Source organism: Tursiops truncatus, chromosome 16 (assembly GCF_011762595.2).
Source record: "Tursiops truncatus isolate mTurTru1 chromosome 16, mTurTru1.mat.Y, whole genome shotgun sequence".
Classification (NCBI taxonomy): domain Eukaryota; kingdom Metazoa; phylum Chordata; class Mammalia; order Artiodactyla; family Delphinidae; genus Tursiops; species Tursiops truncatus.
In genome coordinates this window covers 15,596,085-15,613,316 of record NC_047049.1, presented here as the reverse complement: position 1 = coordinate 15,613,316, position 17,232 = coordinate 15,596,085, and the positions used below count along the sequence as shown (strand labels likewise).

The 17,232-nt window shown below is 41.2% G+C and overlaps 1 protein-coding gene across 4 annotated transcripts in view; it reads right to left on the bottom strand.

Annotated features, from left to right (window-relative positions):
• The window catches only part of ABLIM1 (actin binding LIM protein 1), a 317,822-nt gene that overhangs the window by 8,200 nt on the left and 292,390 nt on the right, over window positions 1–17,232 (bottom strand). For 2 of the 4 annotated variants that reach the window (XM_033841728.2, XM_073793954.1), the window contains exons 13-18: window positions 9,963–10,010; window positions 6,826–6,972; window positions 4,103–4,194; window positions 2,787–2,898; window positions 981–1,045; window positions 281–341 (exon numbers count right to left, since the gene is read on the bottom strand). In XM_033841728.2, the coding sequence (XP_033697619.2) occupies window positions 281–341; window positions 981–1,045; window positions 2,787–2,898; window positions 4,103–4,194; window positions 6,826–6,972; window positions 9,963–10,010 (525 nt within the window). Of the gene's footprint in view, window positions 1–280; window positions 342–980; window positions 1,046–2,786; window positions 2,899–4,102; window positions 4,195–6,825; window positions 6,973–9,962; window positions 10,011–11,690; window positions 11,796–17,232 lie in introns of all 4 variants that reach the window. The other 2 variants (XM_033841732.2, XM_019940049.3) reach the window with 2 other exon arrangements.

Sequence of the window (17,232 nt, the reverse complement as noted above, 5' to 3'; positions counted from 1 at the left end):
GCATTTTGAAGGTAGGCCCCTGTCTTGCTTCACGGTACTTCCAGGGATCTAATTAGTGCTCAGCACATAGTAGGAGCAATGAATTCCCTCCTACAAACTCGCTTCTTGTGGTCTCACATCAGGAGAGACCCTCTGGGATTTTAATACATGCCCTGATGGCTCAGAGGACAGATGTGATCTGACCGTAGGATGTGACACAGCCTGAGCCCAGCTAACATGCCTGTGACAGCACAGCCCCTCTTCCCCTTGGTCAGCCAACACCCGGCCGCAGGGGCCTCACCTCGCACTCCCCCGCTGACATCCCCATAGCTGCTGTACTGAGCAAAGTCTGTAGAAACAGGCTGAAATGAAGAAAAACACACCATTAGCAAATCTGCCCCACGGTACTCATTCTGGAGTCAGGCGAAAAGGAAGATGGGATTTACAAAATCCTGAGAATTCCTCCCAAGCCGAATTCCTGGACCCCTATTATTTTTCCTACGTAGTTCTTCTTCTATGAAATACCTGTGTTTTGTGGTATATCCTATGCTACTGCTCAGCAGGTCCTTGGCAAGCAAGTATCTCTTGCTGATAAATAAAAACACATTTTTCCACATCACAGCTACACAGTTACACTTGTTCTATACTTTGTGGGGAGGGAGGTTGTAACAAACTTTCCTGTATCTTTTTACAGCAGAGATAATGGTTCCGGTAATTACTTTTTGCTTGACTGTAGAAATATTGGGCACACAATTAATCTAGTCTTCCCATAAGCTTATACAGGCTATTCTTTTATCTAAAGTCAATTCCTCTTTCTCTCAATAGAAATATCTTATTTTGCCTGTAACTCAAAGTGATTTACCAGGAGAGCAGGGTGATTACAATTTTCATTATATCCAACACTGAGATCATATTGTCAGATGTATTCAGACAATACATCAGCACTTCCACCAGGACTCAAGAGGGAAGAGACTCAGAAACGAGTAATTGAGAAATCTCACCCGGTGAAGCCCGTTTTTCCCATAGCCTGGGAGAGATGAGGTTTTCGATGATAGAGCATGTGAAGCTGAATAAGAGAAAGATAAAAAAAGTAATTGTTAGGAACCCGAAGTCCAATTCTTTCATGAAGTCGGCAGTGTATCTTCTACCTTACAGAATAGAAGATTTAGGAAAAAACAATCCAAATATTGGGCTCAAATATTCATAAAATGCCACCATGTTTGGGTGATGCAGGGAATGGGTGGGCAGTGAAATTTTCGAGAAGGGATGCGGAAGGAAGAAGTGCTTGGCTTCTCTGAATCCTCAACACAATCCTAATAATGATGGTAGTATTTCCATTTTACAGGAGAAGAAATAGGGGCTAATAGAAATGTAAGTATCTTGCCCACGGTTGCTCAGCTTGTAAAGGTCTAAGCAATGATCTAAACCCAGGGCTATTGGGATACATAGGCCGAAGCCCCAGTTGGTATGGCAGCAATAACTGATCTGGAGGCCTACACTTAAGTTACCAAGATCTACTGGTCAACCACAGGTGGACTCCTGGGAGGCTTGGGATAGGGTATCCCATTGATCAACAGTGTGGACACCTCATAAACTGCTGGGCTTTGGAGGGAGTAGACCTGGGCTTGAGTTTTGGCTCTGCAACTTAACACCTCTGCATCTTCGGGCATCGTAGTCCATCTTGTTAAGTCTTCATTTCTTGACCCATGTAGATACAGTGCTATTTATTTTTATACAACAGAGTTGCAGAATTGGAAGGAACTCTAAAGATTACTAAACTACCTAATCCAAGATTAATGCCAGTGACACATCTATGAGAAGTAGCAGGGCATTCCGGTTAAGGGTGTAGGCTCTGGGGTTATAATACTTGGACTCCTAAACCTTAGTTTTGGTAGTTATCAGCAATGTGACATCGGGTAAGTTACTTAAACTTCCCTTTACTTGTCTCCTGATCTACAAAATGGGGAAGATGATCATACTCATAATACCATCTACTTCATTGGTATGTTGCGAAGATTAAATGAAATAATGTTTAGCAGAAGTGTTTCCATAGGAAGCACTAAACACATGTTTAAAGGAATCCTCAGGAGAGAAAATTATGCACTAGTTCACAACATGTGAGAACATATCTCGTGGGTTAAAAGAGAACAGGCTTATGACAAGTATAAGCAGGGGAAAATATACCGAAAGACTATTCAGCCCAGTATATAAGTAATCTCTTTCAAAAGTATCAACAACAGCACTGTTAGCCCTCAGCTCTTATATTGAATATACTAAAGTCATAATACTTTGAAAAAATTGTTCATGCTCTCTACAGTTAAAAAGCGTTCTGTTCTTGGACTTCCCTGGCGGTCCAGTGGTTAAGACTCTGTGCTTCCACCGCAGGGGGCACGCGTTCAGTCCCTGGTTAGGGAACTAATGGCCCACAGGGCGACCAAATCAAAAAAAAGAACAAAGTTATAAAAAGCATTCTGTTCTCTATGAGGATTTTCTTTTTGCCGCTTCCCTCTGAGATGTATGTTCTAGAAGGTAGACCCGGCACAAGGGAACTGACCCCTCTTGGTTCCTGAGATCCTCCAAGGGCTCCCCCTATTTCCAACAGGAAGGAAACATACATTTAAGGAAGAGCCATGGCAGGCTCTTAAGTTAAGTTGACATGACATAGGATTCTTACACTTCCTTTCCTATAGAACACTCTGTAGATTCCACCAGAAACCACCCTGCCTCTCCTGGAACCGTCAAAATAGGCTCCTTGCAGGCAGGTGGCCAGCTCCTGGCTCAGGGAAGGCGGTGGGTCTGCTGCTCACCTGAGTTGATGGAAGAATCATAGCGCCCGGTGGCCAGGGAGGACCTCTCCCGGCTCTCCCTCTCCTTCTCCATCTCTTCTTTCAGTATCAACTGGCCCAGGCCCGAGTTGAGCTATTCACAGAGAAAAGAAAAATGAAAGCGAAGCCCGCAATTACTTTTAGGGAACTGCAGTTTCTTTTTAGGAGATCCTGCAAGAAGTTCCTGACTCTGGAGAGGGCTGAGGCATATTGTCCCAGAGCCTGGTGGCTCCCCAAAAGGTCAGCCAGGTCTTGGACCTTGAACCCACCATAGTCCCTTCAATGTCAAGGCTCTGTTGCCCTAAACCAGGCTCCACATCAGAAGAGTGTTCTCCCTCCTTTGCCCTCCCCCCAAAGCACCAGCAGGTAGACTCAGGAGGGCAATGTGTGAGTATGTACAGATTTTTGATGTGGGAAGGGAAGACTGGGGACAGTAGCCTTTAAAGATAAATTACACTGATTTGTTTAAAAACAGGGGAAAAAATAATGCATGCTCATTGTACAGATTCTAGAAAACCCAGAAGGAAAGAAGAACCCATAATCCACCACTCAGAGACAACCACCATTTACATGCTGATCTGCATCTATCCAGTAGTTTTCTACGCACATAATATACAAAACTGGGAACACATAATAAATGTAACTTTGTATCCTTATATAACTAGTATCACGTGCATTCCCCATATGATGAAGTATCTTTGGAAAATGACCCTTATTGGTAGGAGTTGATCATTTCTAGGCTCCCTCAACCCCAGGCCTTCTGGGATGCTGTGGGCCTAGCTAGAGACAGAGTGTATAATGAGGATGTCTTAGTGACAGTCCATTTTATCCCCTCTCTCTTGGCCCAGATATACACACACAAGGTCCTATGAGTCCTGAGGAAAGACTTGGAGAAAGGCTCTTTCCCAAGGGAATCCCTTCAGCAGAGCCTGCGTGAGGGAAGGAAGGTGTTGTACCACCTCGGAGTGCACTCTGTCTTTACCTGGCCTTTCAGCATCCTTTCAACACATGCACCGCACACCCACACACCCCACACAGAGTCTCGCTCTCCTCGAAAAGGCCCAAACATTCCGTGTCTCTCTGACCTCCAGGTCACCTCTTCCAGAACCCGCTAAGTATCTGCCTTATTACAGTCACTAGATGCCCATCTTGTCTCTCCTACTGGACCGTAAGCCCCTGAGGGCTGGGAGTACCCCCTGCTAATCTTGGTGGCTCGCCCATAGCAATCATTCAGTAACATGGATCGACAGAAGACAGAACCGAAGTGAAGGCTGCAGCAAAGTAGTTGAAGGACAAACCTTCATTAATTGCTCCTCTTGTAGCTGCCGGCGTCTCAGCAGTTCCTCGTCGTCTTCCTCTCTGCCACTAGATCTGCGTCTCATGTCAGCTCCTAAGTCCACAGCAAAGACAACCTCTCATGTTAGCCCCACAGCAAGGGGAGCTCAAGGGACTAGTCCACCTGTGCTCAACGTGTCAGGCGGGCAAAGTCAGCAGTGGTCTTCAACATTCGTGAACAACACATGGGAAAAAAGAGCCTGCCACCAGTTCAGCTGGTTTCTTGAGACAACGGGCCCCGTTCGACAAGCCAGTCCAAAAATGTGATTCAGTAAGGCATGCCTCCCAACAATCTGATCTGCTCAATTAGAACTCGGTTTGCCATTATGATTGGGTGTAAGTCATCCCACTGGCCACTGGTCAGAGCTTCCATAGTAGGTGGGAGGGGCATCTACGGTTATTATTTTCATGTCCCTGAGGTCATTGTTCAAATAGAGAGGAAGCCAGGTTCATCTAGATAACATCAAGTAGGTAAGACAGTCTCTTGTGACGAATTTAAAAATCTTGTTTTCTTTTTTCTGAATATTTAGGTTTGTCACCATACCATCACCCTGTCTTCTACCTCCAATAAATTCATTAAGAAGCATGCTTCAGTGGTTAAGACTCCACGCTCCCAATGCAGGGGGCCCAGGTTCGATCCCTGGTCGGGGAACTAGATCCCACATACATGCCACAACTAAGAGTTTGCATGCCACAACTAAGGAGCCCATGTGTCACAACTAAGGAGGCAGCAAGCCACAACTAAGAAGCTCTCAAGCCACAACTAAAGAGCCCACCTGCTGCAACTAAGGCCCAGTGCAACCAAATAAATAAATATTTTTTTAAAAAAAGAAAAAAGAAGCATGCTTTATTTTTCTTTGAAGGGATAGGTCTTTCAGAAAATGGTCACAAAAGGGTTTTATACTAATGGGCCAATAAAAAGGGTTAATGCAGCTAAAAAGTTACTTATTTCAGTATAATAGAGCAGATCACGTACAATTTTTAAGCTTCCTGGAAAAGGGGAGATGGAAGGGAAAGGAGGAATCTGTCTGAATGGCTGGAAAATTAAGATAATTATCGCTTTTCCTAAGTGGCTTGGACTAATTTAGCTGTGGGAAGAGATAGGAAAGCCTGCTAATCTAATCAAAATAAACTCTAACTAATACGTTCAGGGTTTGATCCGTTGGATTAATGGACCAGAAGCTTTCTTCATTTTGGAACCCCAAACTATTTAGTGATGACAGTTGGTAACAACAAAATGTTAATTCTCCCCCAAAGTTTAGCTGTTTAATGTCCCTGCTATGCAACACGACTGAACTAGGAACCTCAGCGGCCCCAAGAACTGCCTGAAGGACGTGGACCAGCAGAAGAAAAAAGCTGACGACTGAGTCTTAGTTTCTAAAATCATGAATATCAATGTGAATTTTCTCTCTTTAATCTACACGAACAAAAATGAATAGACATAAGTTTTCAAGAACTAGATACACCTTAAGTCAACATAACGTATAGAATACTTGCAAATAAGGAACCCAGGAGGTATAATAGATTTTTCCTTCAACTATTTCTATAGATATCAATTGCTTTAAAATCCACTTCTATTGCCAGTAAACGTTATTCCAAAAATAACTTGGCGAAAAATAGCAGGATGAAGAAAATTTGGGAATTTTGGAAAATTGAAGGCCTTTTAGGTTGTCAACAGAAATGTGATGAGATAGTCATATCTTTGTAAAGCTGACTCACTAAATTTTCAGTACTACCTTCTGAGTTTGCTAATACCATTTTTTAGGGCCAAGTGATTTCACTAATGACAAAGCAGTAAACACACAGACAGTTCTAAAGCATAAATGTGTGGTTCAAAGCAAAGAATGAAACAGCTCCAATGTGACATTTTAGCACAGAAGTCATGGAAATGACAGATGTGAAATCATGTAACTTTACGTGAGTAATATTCCAGAACACCTGCTACTCTGTAACAGCCCTTCTTAGTAATGCAGAACGTGATCAGGCAAGAAAAATGAAAGAGCTTCAGCGTTAAGATTGGTTGTTAAGAGAATCGTAATTACAACCCAGAAATCGTCTAAAACAAACTTAATTCAAAGAAGTCACACTTCTGTGGACACTCAGTAAATCCACCCACTATGCTCTAACTATGTAGAACGAAGTTCTTGGCAGGAGGCTTTGATTCAACTATGTTCAAAAGAGTTACTGGGGCTTCCCTGGTGGTGCAGTGGTTGGGAGTCCGCCTGCCGATGCGGGGGACATGGGTTCGTGCCCTGGTCTGGGAGGATCCCACGTGCCGCGGAGCGGCTGGGCCCGTGAGCCATGGCCGCTGGGCCTGCGCGTCCGGAGCCTGTGCTCTGCAACGGGAGAGGCTGCAACGGTGAGAGGCCCGCGTACCACAAAAAAAAAATAAAATAAAAAGTTACCGACTTTACAATAATAACTGAGAGTCCACGCAAAACACCCGTTTTAGACCAGTTCTGCACCTCACTGGGCTTGGTTAGCACAAGGCTCTGGTGGTTGGGTTTTTGAAGCATTCTGCACACACGTTAACACTACCTTAGTCCTTTTCACTGTTCTAACTCTTGGTCATACCTTTCTTAAAAAGTCTTTACACTAGGACACATGTCCTTGCATACTTTGAAGCACTGCATCTTGAGATCTCCTAGCAATCTGTCCATTTGGCTTAGCTGCTACCGTTGCATACCTATGGCGGCAAGTGAGGGGGGACCAGGCCAGTGGTCCGTCTCAATCTTTGGTATCTCGCTGGGGTCTGGAGCCTGGGCTGCTGGGAACTTGGAAAACTTGATGATGTCTTCTGAAGACTTGCTCTGGGCTGCCAAGGCAGCTGCATCTGGATGGGAATCAGGGGCAGCTTAGCTAGCGGTCTGTAAGGTCATGGCAGTACACAATCCTCTCACATAGTTTTCTCGTGCTCTGGCAAAAAGTGTGAACTCCAGAGAGCTGTTTATCACCGTTATCCATCGCCCCGTCACTAACAGTTCCTAGTGACAACTCGACTCACCCTCCTTACGTTCTGCCGGAAGCAAAGCTTCATTCTACATCTGTTCTACATCTGAAAAATCTTGTTCCAGAGCTGTGCTGTCCAATACCAGCTCGAGCCACACGTGGCTATTCACGTTTAAATGAACACAATTAAATAAAACAAACGATTAATAAAACTAAAATTCAGTTCCTCAGTGGCACTAGCCACATTTTATGTGATCCATACCTACACGTGATTAGCGGCTACTGTATTGGACAGTATAGTTATAGAACATTTCCATCATCCCGGAAAGTTCCACTGGACAATTCTAGAGCAATTAGAAATTTGAATCTAGTTAATTTGAAATTAAAGAGGTTAGTGAAAAGCATGACACTGTCACTTGACTGTAGGTGTTAATCGTAAGAGAGTTGGTTGGCTTTGAATTTTTGTGGCTTCTCAGCCACAAAAATATTGGTCTGGTTCATTTCAATCCTTGCCTATTGTATATGTGTCCTTGATTCCTAGGTGAAGTGGCAGCAGGAGAATCCACTGTCAGCTTGCAGGAGTTTAGCCTTGAGACTTGGTTTTGCCATACCCACTCGCTGTTTTGTTCAAGGGGCTGCATATACAAATGAGTCACCCAGCTTTAAAACCACAAAAGCCAGAATAGGAGCAGCATGAGTTCGCAGAGTTCTTAATGGCTGTGCTGATAGGTGGAGTCATTGGCTTAGAGCCCCAGATGGAATCACAGAAGTGGAGCAAAACAAACCAGGTTAAATGGTCAGTCCCTGATTCTGGCTAATTCTGCAAGCTGACCTGGGATGTTACTAAACATTCCACAATATATTTATAATGCTATAAATAAAATTTGCCCCCCTCCCTGGGCTCACAGATTTTTAAATCTGGAAGTAACTTTTTGAATTTTCATCTCCAATTCCACATTTTTTAAGTAACTTTCTGGGTCTCAATTTGCTTAAGTAACTTGACTGAGGTCGCCCTACATAGTAATAAGGGGTAAATTCTCAGCCAGGCATGGAACAGTGTTTTTCTGAATTTCTAACCTCATGAGTATAAAAGATAAAATCAGCTTGGAAAACACTGCACACTATATCCTCTTCTAAAGAAGGACTATATGTGTTAGCATATTAAAGACTAAGAAGTGTGACTTTATTTAAGTCTAGCATTTTCCAAATGCACAGGGCATAGACACCAGTGTTTGGTATGACATCTATTTCTATCACAGAGAATTGCTCTTTTGCAGAATGTCCTTTGGGATGTACCGCTCTGGTTGTGCTACTCTTAATTACAAGAGACTGAAAGAAAGTAAAGAGTAAAGTCAATTTCACAAAAAGAAGCAAACTAATCCCTTCCAAATAAATAACCTAACATTATCCTATCTTTTTAAATCTTAAGTATTTGATTATTTTTATTTGGAGAGGCAGGGTCTTAGAGATTTTAGTATTTTTAAAAAAAGTCTCTATAAACTGATAAATCAAACTGGGAATCTTATTCTTAAATTTAAAAAAATATATATTTTTAAAGCCAGACTTCAAACAGTACTTACGCATTAGAATTGGTGAAGTCAGTAAACATTCACATGTTAATGAGTGGGTGAGAAGACATTAAACCATAAAAAAAGCAAACAAAAACAAGGTTAAGAAACTTAAAAAAGCAAGCACATGGTGTAAACTCAAAAAAAAAAAAACCACAGATAAAAAAAATCATAGTTCTAGAACCATTACAATACATACATTCTTTTTCCCTTAGAATGTTGGCCTGAAATTTTTTTCCTTTTTGCATTTTCAACTCTATTTGCTTTTCATGTCATCCTAAGCCTTTAGGACTCATTAATGTCATCTGGATTCTAAAGGCAGCCTTCGAATTTCCAGGCACAATTTGTGTATAATTTTCTGAAATCACCTGGAGACCAGTCTTGGCTTTCTACCCATTCACAAAGATTTACAGCAGCTGAATCTATAGAGACCTAATAATGTTGGAGGGAAATGTGATTTACAAAGAGTAATATGATTTCCTGGGTTTAAAAATTCTATATTCCCAGAAAAGGAAAACACAATTATAAATCCACATCAGTGGTTCTTAGCTTGCAGGAATTTCAGAGACAAGCTGGCCTAATGTACTGGTTTTTGCAGATGAGAAAACTGAGGGACAGAGGTTACATTTCTGATATCACAGAACCGTTTAGGTGAAGAGCTGGGATCAAGGCTAGGGCCTCTGTCTCAGCATGAGTCCCATCCCCTCTACCATAGGGTGCAGACATTTGCATGCTCCATCAGAGACTGGGGAACTGGACAGTCAGGCTGATGGAAGCTTGGTCAAGTTAATGTTTTCTTGGCCACACAGCTTGCGGTATCTTAGTTCCCTGACCAGAGATCAAACCTGTGCTCCCTGCAATGGAAGCACAGAGTCCTAACCACTGGAACGCCAGGGAATTCCCTTGGTCAAATTAATTTTTAGGTAGCTAGCCCTCACTAGTTTTAATTAGTTAAACTAATTTCAAGCTCATCAAAATTATCAGAGAGGTTGGTTAAATTATTTGATGGCCCCCCAAAAAAGTCTTGTTAGGGAGTTTGTGAATTACTTTGTGACCGTATCTTTCCTTCTCTATGAGTGTAATGATACATGGTTTGATGGCCAGGAGTTTCCTAATCAAGCTAAGTGTTCTCCATCTAGGAAAACTGACTTCACAATATTTGCATCATAGGAGACCACAAAGGCATAATACACTGGACGCCCCAGTTTGATTCTCAAAAGCAGCAGCAGGTAAGCCTTTCAGAGGACAGTGAAGAGTTCAGCTGACGTTGCTATTTAAAAGCTACGCGGAGGAAAGCGGGTTTTACCATGCTGTTTGTAGATGGGTGGTTTTCGGTAAATGTTGATCCCTTGATCTGTGGAAATGAAAAGCAAAGGTGTGTGATTACGGGGAGGCATCCACCGATGGGAAAAACAGATCAACCAAGAGGCAAACCAAACTGAAGATTCTCCAACAAAAATAACCCAGAAGGTTAACTTTTGTATTACAAAGATCGAGGTTACTGGAAGAAGAAATTACAGGAATGAGTGAATTACTATAGACATGTGACATGGAATCCTTTGTAATACATCTTAGGATATAGAGAGATGTCATTCACTCATGAGCCATTTATTTCAAATATACACTTCACTAAAAGTGGGGTTAAAACAGGAAGAAATGCAAGCAGTGCAGATACTGTGATGGTGAGGAAGACATAACCAGTTTGGGGAAGATCCCCAAATTGCTACTGTCTCGAAATTGAGCTCCCAGTAGAGACCAGTGGCTCAATTTACTTTTCAACTAATGAGTGGAACAGTGGAAAGCGATGTAGTGAAAATTAAGAGGATATTTTTGTAAAACATAGAAACAATTTTTAGGTGCGAGGCTAGTCTGATGTATCGACAGGATGTTTGACAAAATCCTAGTTTGTATAGGCCAAATTTTACAAAAGAAAGGAAGAGTAAGGAGATGCCAAATATTATTCATATATTTATATAGAACCCCATTTGATTATGCAACCATTAAACTTTGACTGCAAATACTCAGTAGGTTTCAAAAGGTTTCCCCAGAATCTTGGGCACTGGATCCTGGTTGGGCATTCTTTATGAGAAAAGTTGCAAACATACAACACTGATTTTCAAGGTTCGATGAAACTTCATTTATATGTATTTTTTAAAGGCAGTGCTATCTCAGTGGTATGAAGCCCATTGAACTTTCCTCTGTTCAAACTTCTAGGTAAGTTTGGAATGCAAAAGAGAAAAACTACTACAGATTCCAAATATGTATGCTAACATTAACATAATGGGTAATTTATTAAACCACTTTCAGTAGCTAAAAGAAGCAAAACAATGTACTTCTGACGGAAAAATAATATCATGACTTCTGACGGCCAATCTTGCCTTCACAAAGATTGTGAGCTGACCCTAAATCTTAAGATACTGATGGGTTCTGATTTTTCCAGTTCCTGATGGCAAATTACTATTTGTACCATGACAGCAAAGCTTATAGCACCAAGCCTAAATTGCAAGATGTCTCTGTGGGCTACGGAGGTGGTTAGTTAATTACACACTGCAGAAAGACCCTCCAAATGACCCAATTTTTCAGCTCCCTGAAAAGTCCATAGAAAGAATCTCCACACTGGAGACAAACAGATAAAATAAAAGTACTCTCAAGAACACTGTGGTTCAGTCTTTAGGCTGTGTTAGACAATGACACTAAACCACAGAGTGGTATCTCAGAAGGTACTAACATAAGGGTAAAATTAAAATTTTTGTCAAAACAAGACAAAACGAAGCAACTCAACCCTTATTCCTTCACCCTCTGCCTCCCATCCCCCTTCAAAAATTTTAGAGAAAATGTAAACCTTCAGTACAATCCTGGCATCTCCCATACAAAGCTTTTGAAAGGCCCTCTAGGTCAGGTCCTGCAATTTAGGGTTTGTCGGCTGTGAGCATCTCAGTTAAAAGAGCATGAGAAATGGAGACGAGACAGAGGCGACAAGGCTACATTCTGCACGGTGACAGGACACCAAGACACAGACCATGTCAGCTCCTACCTGGAACATGGAAATGTTTAGGGGCCTGAGCGTAAGTTGGAGTGAGAGGGCGGCTGTCTGGCCGATAAGGGAGAGGGGAGTTCCGGCCGCTGGATGGCTCATTGCCTCCAATGAGAAGAATGGAGAAAACAAAATGAGAGAAGGGAGAGCAAGAAAGAAAACAAAGCTAGCATAATAAAAATTCAAAATGAACAAACCGGAAGGAGGTACATCAAAAAGGAGAAACCAAAGAAACAAACTCAGTTCATCAACTTGGCTCACAAAGGTGACTGGTATAAGGTTGAATTTTCCAAAAGAGAGATTTGAGTTCAAGTGGAACTAGGTTAAAAGCAGTGAGCGGTAAGATGCATCATTCCAATGGCATGCGGTTGAAGGCTGTGAGCTGGCAGCAAACTGATTAGATGGAAAGTACATTAAGAAGAATGGAAAGTCACTTGCTAATGATTCAGGGTCAGTCGTCAGATGGTTTACAACCCAAGCATGTAAAGGGGTGGGATATGCAAACCCAAAAACAATCACTTCCAGGCACAATGGCAGAGGCTGGCAATCAGAATCTATTTCTCTGAATGGGAGGCTGAGTCTGGGAACCTGTGTGGTCCTTCCTCTGAGCAACACAAAGTGCCTTCATTGCAGCCTATGTTTCTGTTGCTTCACTTTGAAATACACACAGTAGTCAGACCCCTTTCTTCCAGGTACTTTGGGACCACTTATACTTCTCTCTACCTTTCTCTTAAAAGAGGCTCTACCCAGTCTAAAAATTCCATCAGTGAGACATTTACTGAGCATCTACTATGGCTGGGCAGTGAGCTTCGATTGAAGCTAAGTAGGTGAATGAGATGTGGTGCCTGGCTGCAAGGGGCCTCATCAGGGTCTACCTAAGGAGACAGACTTATAAGCGACAAGTACACGTAATACCACATAAGTGCTTACTCAGGGGTATGCGAAAAATTCTATGGCACTCATATGAAGGTACCATTGATTTTTCATAAAGGCTACAGAAAGATGCTAGAATTGAGTTGGTCATTGAAGAGTAAGCTCACCAGGTGGATGGGTGGCTGCAGGGGTGAGAAGGTCCAGATTCTAGGGAGCTGGAACATCACGGGGAAGGAAGGGCCACGGTGTGTGGGAGCAACAGGACGGGCCTCTGTGGCTGGGCAGCATGGCGTTCTTGGAGGTGGGAGTGGGGAAGAGCCTGCAACGCACTGCTGGGCTTGGCTGCAAAAGCCTTGAGGACCGCCCCCCATAGCCACCATCATTCCCTCAGATAAGAACTGCAGGGTGAATTGAGACTTGTGCAAAATCGGAAAGAGATCAGCTCTTACCCTACTGTCCTCCTTCCCCACGACTGAGCGAACATCCGTGCAAGAATACACCAGAAGATATAGGACTATCAAAAGTTAATGAATTAGTAAGGTAATTACTTTTATGATTGAGTTGTAAGGGTTCTTTACATATTCTGGATAACAAGTTTCTTATCAGACATATGATTTGCAAATATTTTCTCCCACTTTGTGGTTGTCTTTTACTTTCTTGATAGTGTCCTTTGAAGCACAGAAGTTTTAAATTTTGATTAAGTCCAATATATCTATCAGTTAAGGCTAACAATTTTAAATAAATCACAGATCTTCAGAAAATAGAGGAGTCAATTTTTTTTTTTACTTTGTCGTAAATTTTTTTTTAATTGAGATATAACTGACGTATAACATTATATTAGTTTTAGGTGTACAAGGGCCAATTTCTTCAAGTAAATCAAACTGTTCTAAATCTGGCCAGTAATGCATGAAAGATGTCAATTGCTGGAGTCTCAAAATAACACGTTCAATGGGGTTTTAATTTTTTGATATGTATAGTTTTAGATAACCAGAGCACAGATCTGTACCAAATGGGCAGTAAGATATTCTGAATATGAGATCTGAATTTGTTCCTGTCTCAGATTTCGAGTCCAGGTTTTTGGTTATCATGTTCTAAAACTTTTGTCCTTTTTTCTTTTTTTGTTTCAAGAGTCAGTTTAGCATCTGGCTCCCAATATATCATAATGCTGACTTTACTAGAGTGAGATATTAGCTCCTAAAAATTATGAAGCTTCACCTACAGCCACTGATCTATTAAAGAGCTCATTTAAAGAGAAAGTGACGTCATTTCCTATCACTCTCCTAAAGAGAAATAACCAGCTCATGTCTGAAAAAAATTAATATAAAAAACGCAGGTAGAGGCAAGCAGGGGGAGGAAGAATACAGTTTACGTTTAGAAGAAAATCCTGCTTTAACCCTAAGGCTGAATCAGAACTAGATCTCATTTACCTCTGTGTGTTCAACACAGTGCCTGGCCACGACTAAGGGCTTAATAAATGTCTGTGAATGAATGACTGAAGTAGGCCAACTAATTAATTCTACAGCAATGAATGACCTAATTTAGTGAGCACCACTGCAGGATCAACCATCATCTTTCTCTTAATTATAGGCAGCCGGATGCTAGGACACAGCAATGGGATCACAATAGTACCTTTTTTCTTTTTTTTTAAAATAGCTTTCCCTAGAGTTGATCCTTAATAACCCCAATTTAATTGTTTCACTTCAGAAGAATTCTTTACTCCTACAAACATTAGAAATTATTCACAAGAGTAATCCATAATTAAAAAACAGAATAATTCTTGTGGGCTATTCTCAAAGGAAGTTCTAGAGAGACTCAACTTTCTTGCTTTATTTGAGGTTTTTTTCTGAAGACCTTGCCTATCTTGAACACTGGTGCTACTGCTTTGAAACCATACTGCTCCCTGCCCTTAATCCTGCACCTCTAACCTTCCTGTACTTGTAGAACATCAGATTTTCGGGGGAGAGAAATGTTCTCACAGGTTTTGTTTATAATATCCAATCAGATGAAACTCCATTAAATTTGTTCTGATAGTTACTAGCCAGGGTCACGCACACACAAAAATAGCTGCATATATGGGACATCAAGGTTTAAGGTCATTAGAATTAGCATTTGCCCAAGTATTCTATCATTAAGATGCTCTGCTGCCCAGTGGCAGTAGAAACCCATCACTTCCATGGTCGACGGCTCTCAAAGGCTATGGAATGACTGTCTGACTTCCCAAAGGGTGAATTCTGGCTGAATGCTGTCTCCAGTTGGGCAGAGTTTTTTACTTAGCAGCATATCTTCGGCAACCACTGACCTTTCTAGTGGCTAGAAAAAACGCTAGTATGTTCAAGTCTTTGTAAGTAGATTTAACTCTATAATCATTTAAAATCTCCCACGAGACATTTGAAAACACTAGGTAAACAGCTACTCAGCAACACACCCATCTAAGTGATCCTGCATAGTATGATTTCCACACATCACAACGGCTCGTTGGGGAAAAGGTCTCAGGGTACATAATGTTGCTAGGTACCAAATTCTTAGTCCTTGAAATGCGAAAGGCATCAAAAATTTTGGCATTAACAAAAAAATTCTCAAGATGAGGCCTTTTCTAAGTTAAACACCCTTTCTTTAAGTGATAAAACGTTTCACTCTATCCTGGATGGAAATGACTGAGGAAGGCCCTAAAAGGTTATTTTCGTGCTTAGTTCATTACTCAGGCAAAGTGATGTATAAGCCATCAGATGAAATATCATATACGGAAGGTACCATCGTCATCATCATCATCTATCAGCCTGGTGTTGACATTGCTTAAAAATAACATAATAGTGTATATATCATATGATAGTGTATATATCACACTCGTAGCCATTTTGTTCCTTTAAATAAGTCCTTGCATTGGTTCATCTAAGTTGTTAGTGATCTCAGCTCCTGGGGTGAGAAGCTACTGTATATATAGATATACATTTCTTGGTCTTCATTTTCAGCTCCTTCCAAGTCAGCCCAATAGGCCAATTTTTCAGTCCTTGGGAGATCATTCACTGGAAGGATTCCCACTGTACTTAAATTCAAACGCTCTGTCCAACTTTTATTCTTCTTTTCGCCACCATGAGAGCCTCAGTGACAAATTCTAAGACAAGTCAATCTAAATGGCAATGCTAGTGTCTGCTGTGGGAAACGGCTGGCAACACTTAGCTTCTGGACTCTAAGTGCTTATGTTCCAAAATATAAATTCCGAGGGGACCTTAAAGTTGGCAGCAACTAGAATGTCATGACAGAGTTTCAAGATTACTGGTCCTTGTCTAAAGCTTCAATAAACGTTATGGTTTCCTTCAGCAAGTGTCAAATACATATTTGCATCATAGCAACTCATATCTATGGCAAAACAAGGAAGATTTCTTTCAAAGAGACTTAATATATGTAGCCCTCCTGTTTGCAAATCTGATTCATGGACACAGAAGGAAATATCTAACAGTAGTTCAAAGGGAAAGGAAGAGAAACTGTGCAAACATGGCACAAAACCCAAAACAAGGTGAAAATAGTTTTTCCAAATAGGCATGCACTTGTCCAAATGGCCCAACAATGATATACTGATATAGAATGAAGCTGCAAGGAAGGTCAGAGAACAGAAATAAAAAACACAATGGAAAACGAGATGGGCATTACAGAAAACGGATGGGGAAGCCAACGAGATAGAGAGAAAGCTGGTGATGTGCATCTCAGCTCTATACCCACGCAGGTGTCCTCAGCTCTGTGGACCCTGAGGGCCTGGGCCACATGCATCTGAAATAAGGGCCAAGAATTGGACTTGGGAGGTGGGAGGTGGGCTTCTGGCTGCCAGAGGGGCAAGGGGACCCCTGCTTTCAGCTACACCTTCCTGAGATGGACATCCCACCCTGGGGTCCTCAAGCTCCTTGGCTTACGTTTGTTTTAAAAATAATTTCCCTGAGATTGCAAAACAAGCTCCAAGTTAAAGAGTGAATGTTCAAATGAAGAGCCATGGAAAACCCTGGGAGACTTTGCTCTTTAAAGATATCTTAGATGTGTTTCTCTAATGGTCATACGTTCCCCCTGGACTGGAGAGGAGTTTCATGTAAACGGATACATGTCTTTCAAAATAACTAAGACGTAATTCTTTGCAGAATCCGTATTTAGCTATTCAACTAAACTAGGCTTTTAAAGCAATATCTTTAATATACAAATTCTGCATGATTGATTTTGTAGTTTAGCAAAAAGCTGATTTTAAAACTAAGCATATACTGTTATGCACATTATATTCTGTATCTGAAGTATATAAACTATTTCATCTGAACAAACTGTAGGCATATATCCAGTAAAAAGAAAATGGGAGAGAGACCATTAGATAGTTTTTAAGCGTAAGCTCGAAGTAACAAACTATTGCTTTCTATAATTTAAACCTATACTATTTGACTGTGTACTTCGAATTCAGACTGAAAAAAGAAAAGATTGTGTATCTATACTTTTAATAAAGCATTATTTAGGCACACTGAAGTACTGTAATTTTCCTAACCACTTATTATTTCTATTGAAAAGTTAATTTTGTAGTTTAAATGCCTGAAAGTAGCTGTTTGTCTTGGCCTCCATAAGAATGCAATTTTCTAGTTAAAAAGAGATGGAAAATAAAAGTTTGCTTTAAAAATTATACTTCGTGTATAGCATTTAGGCC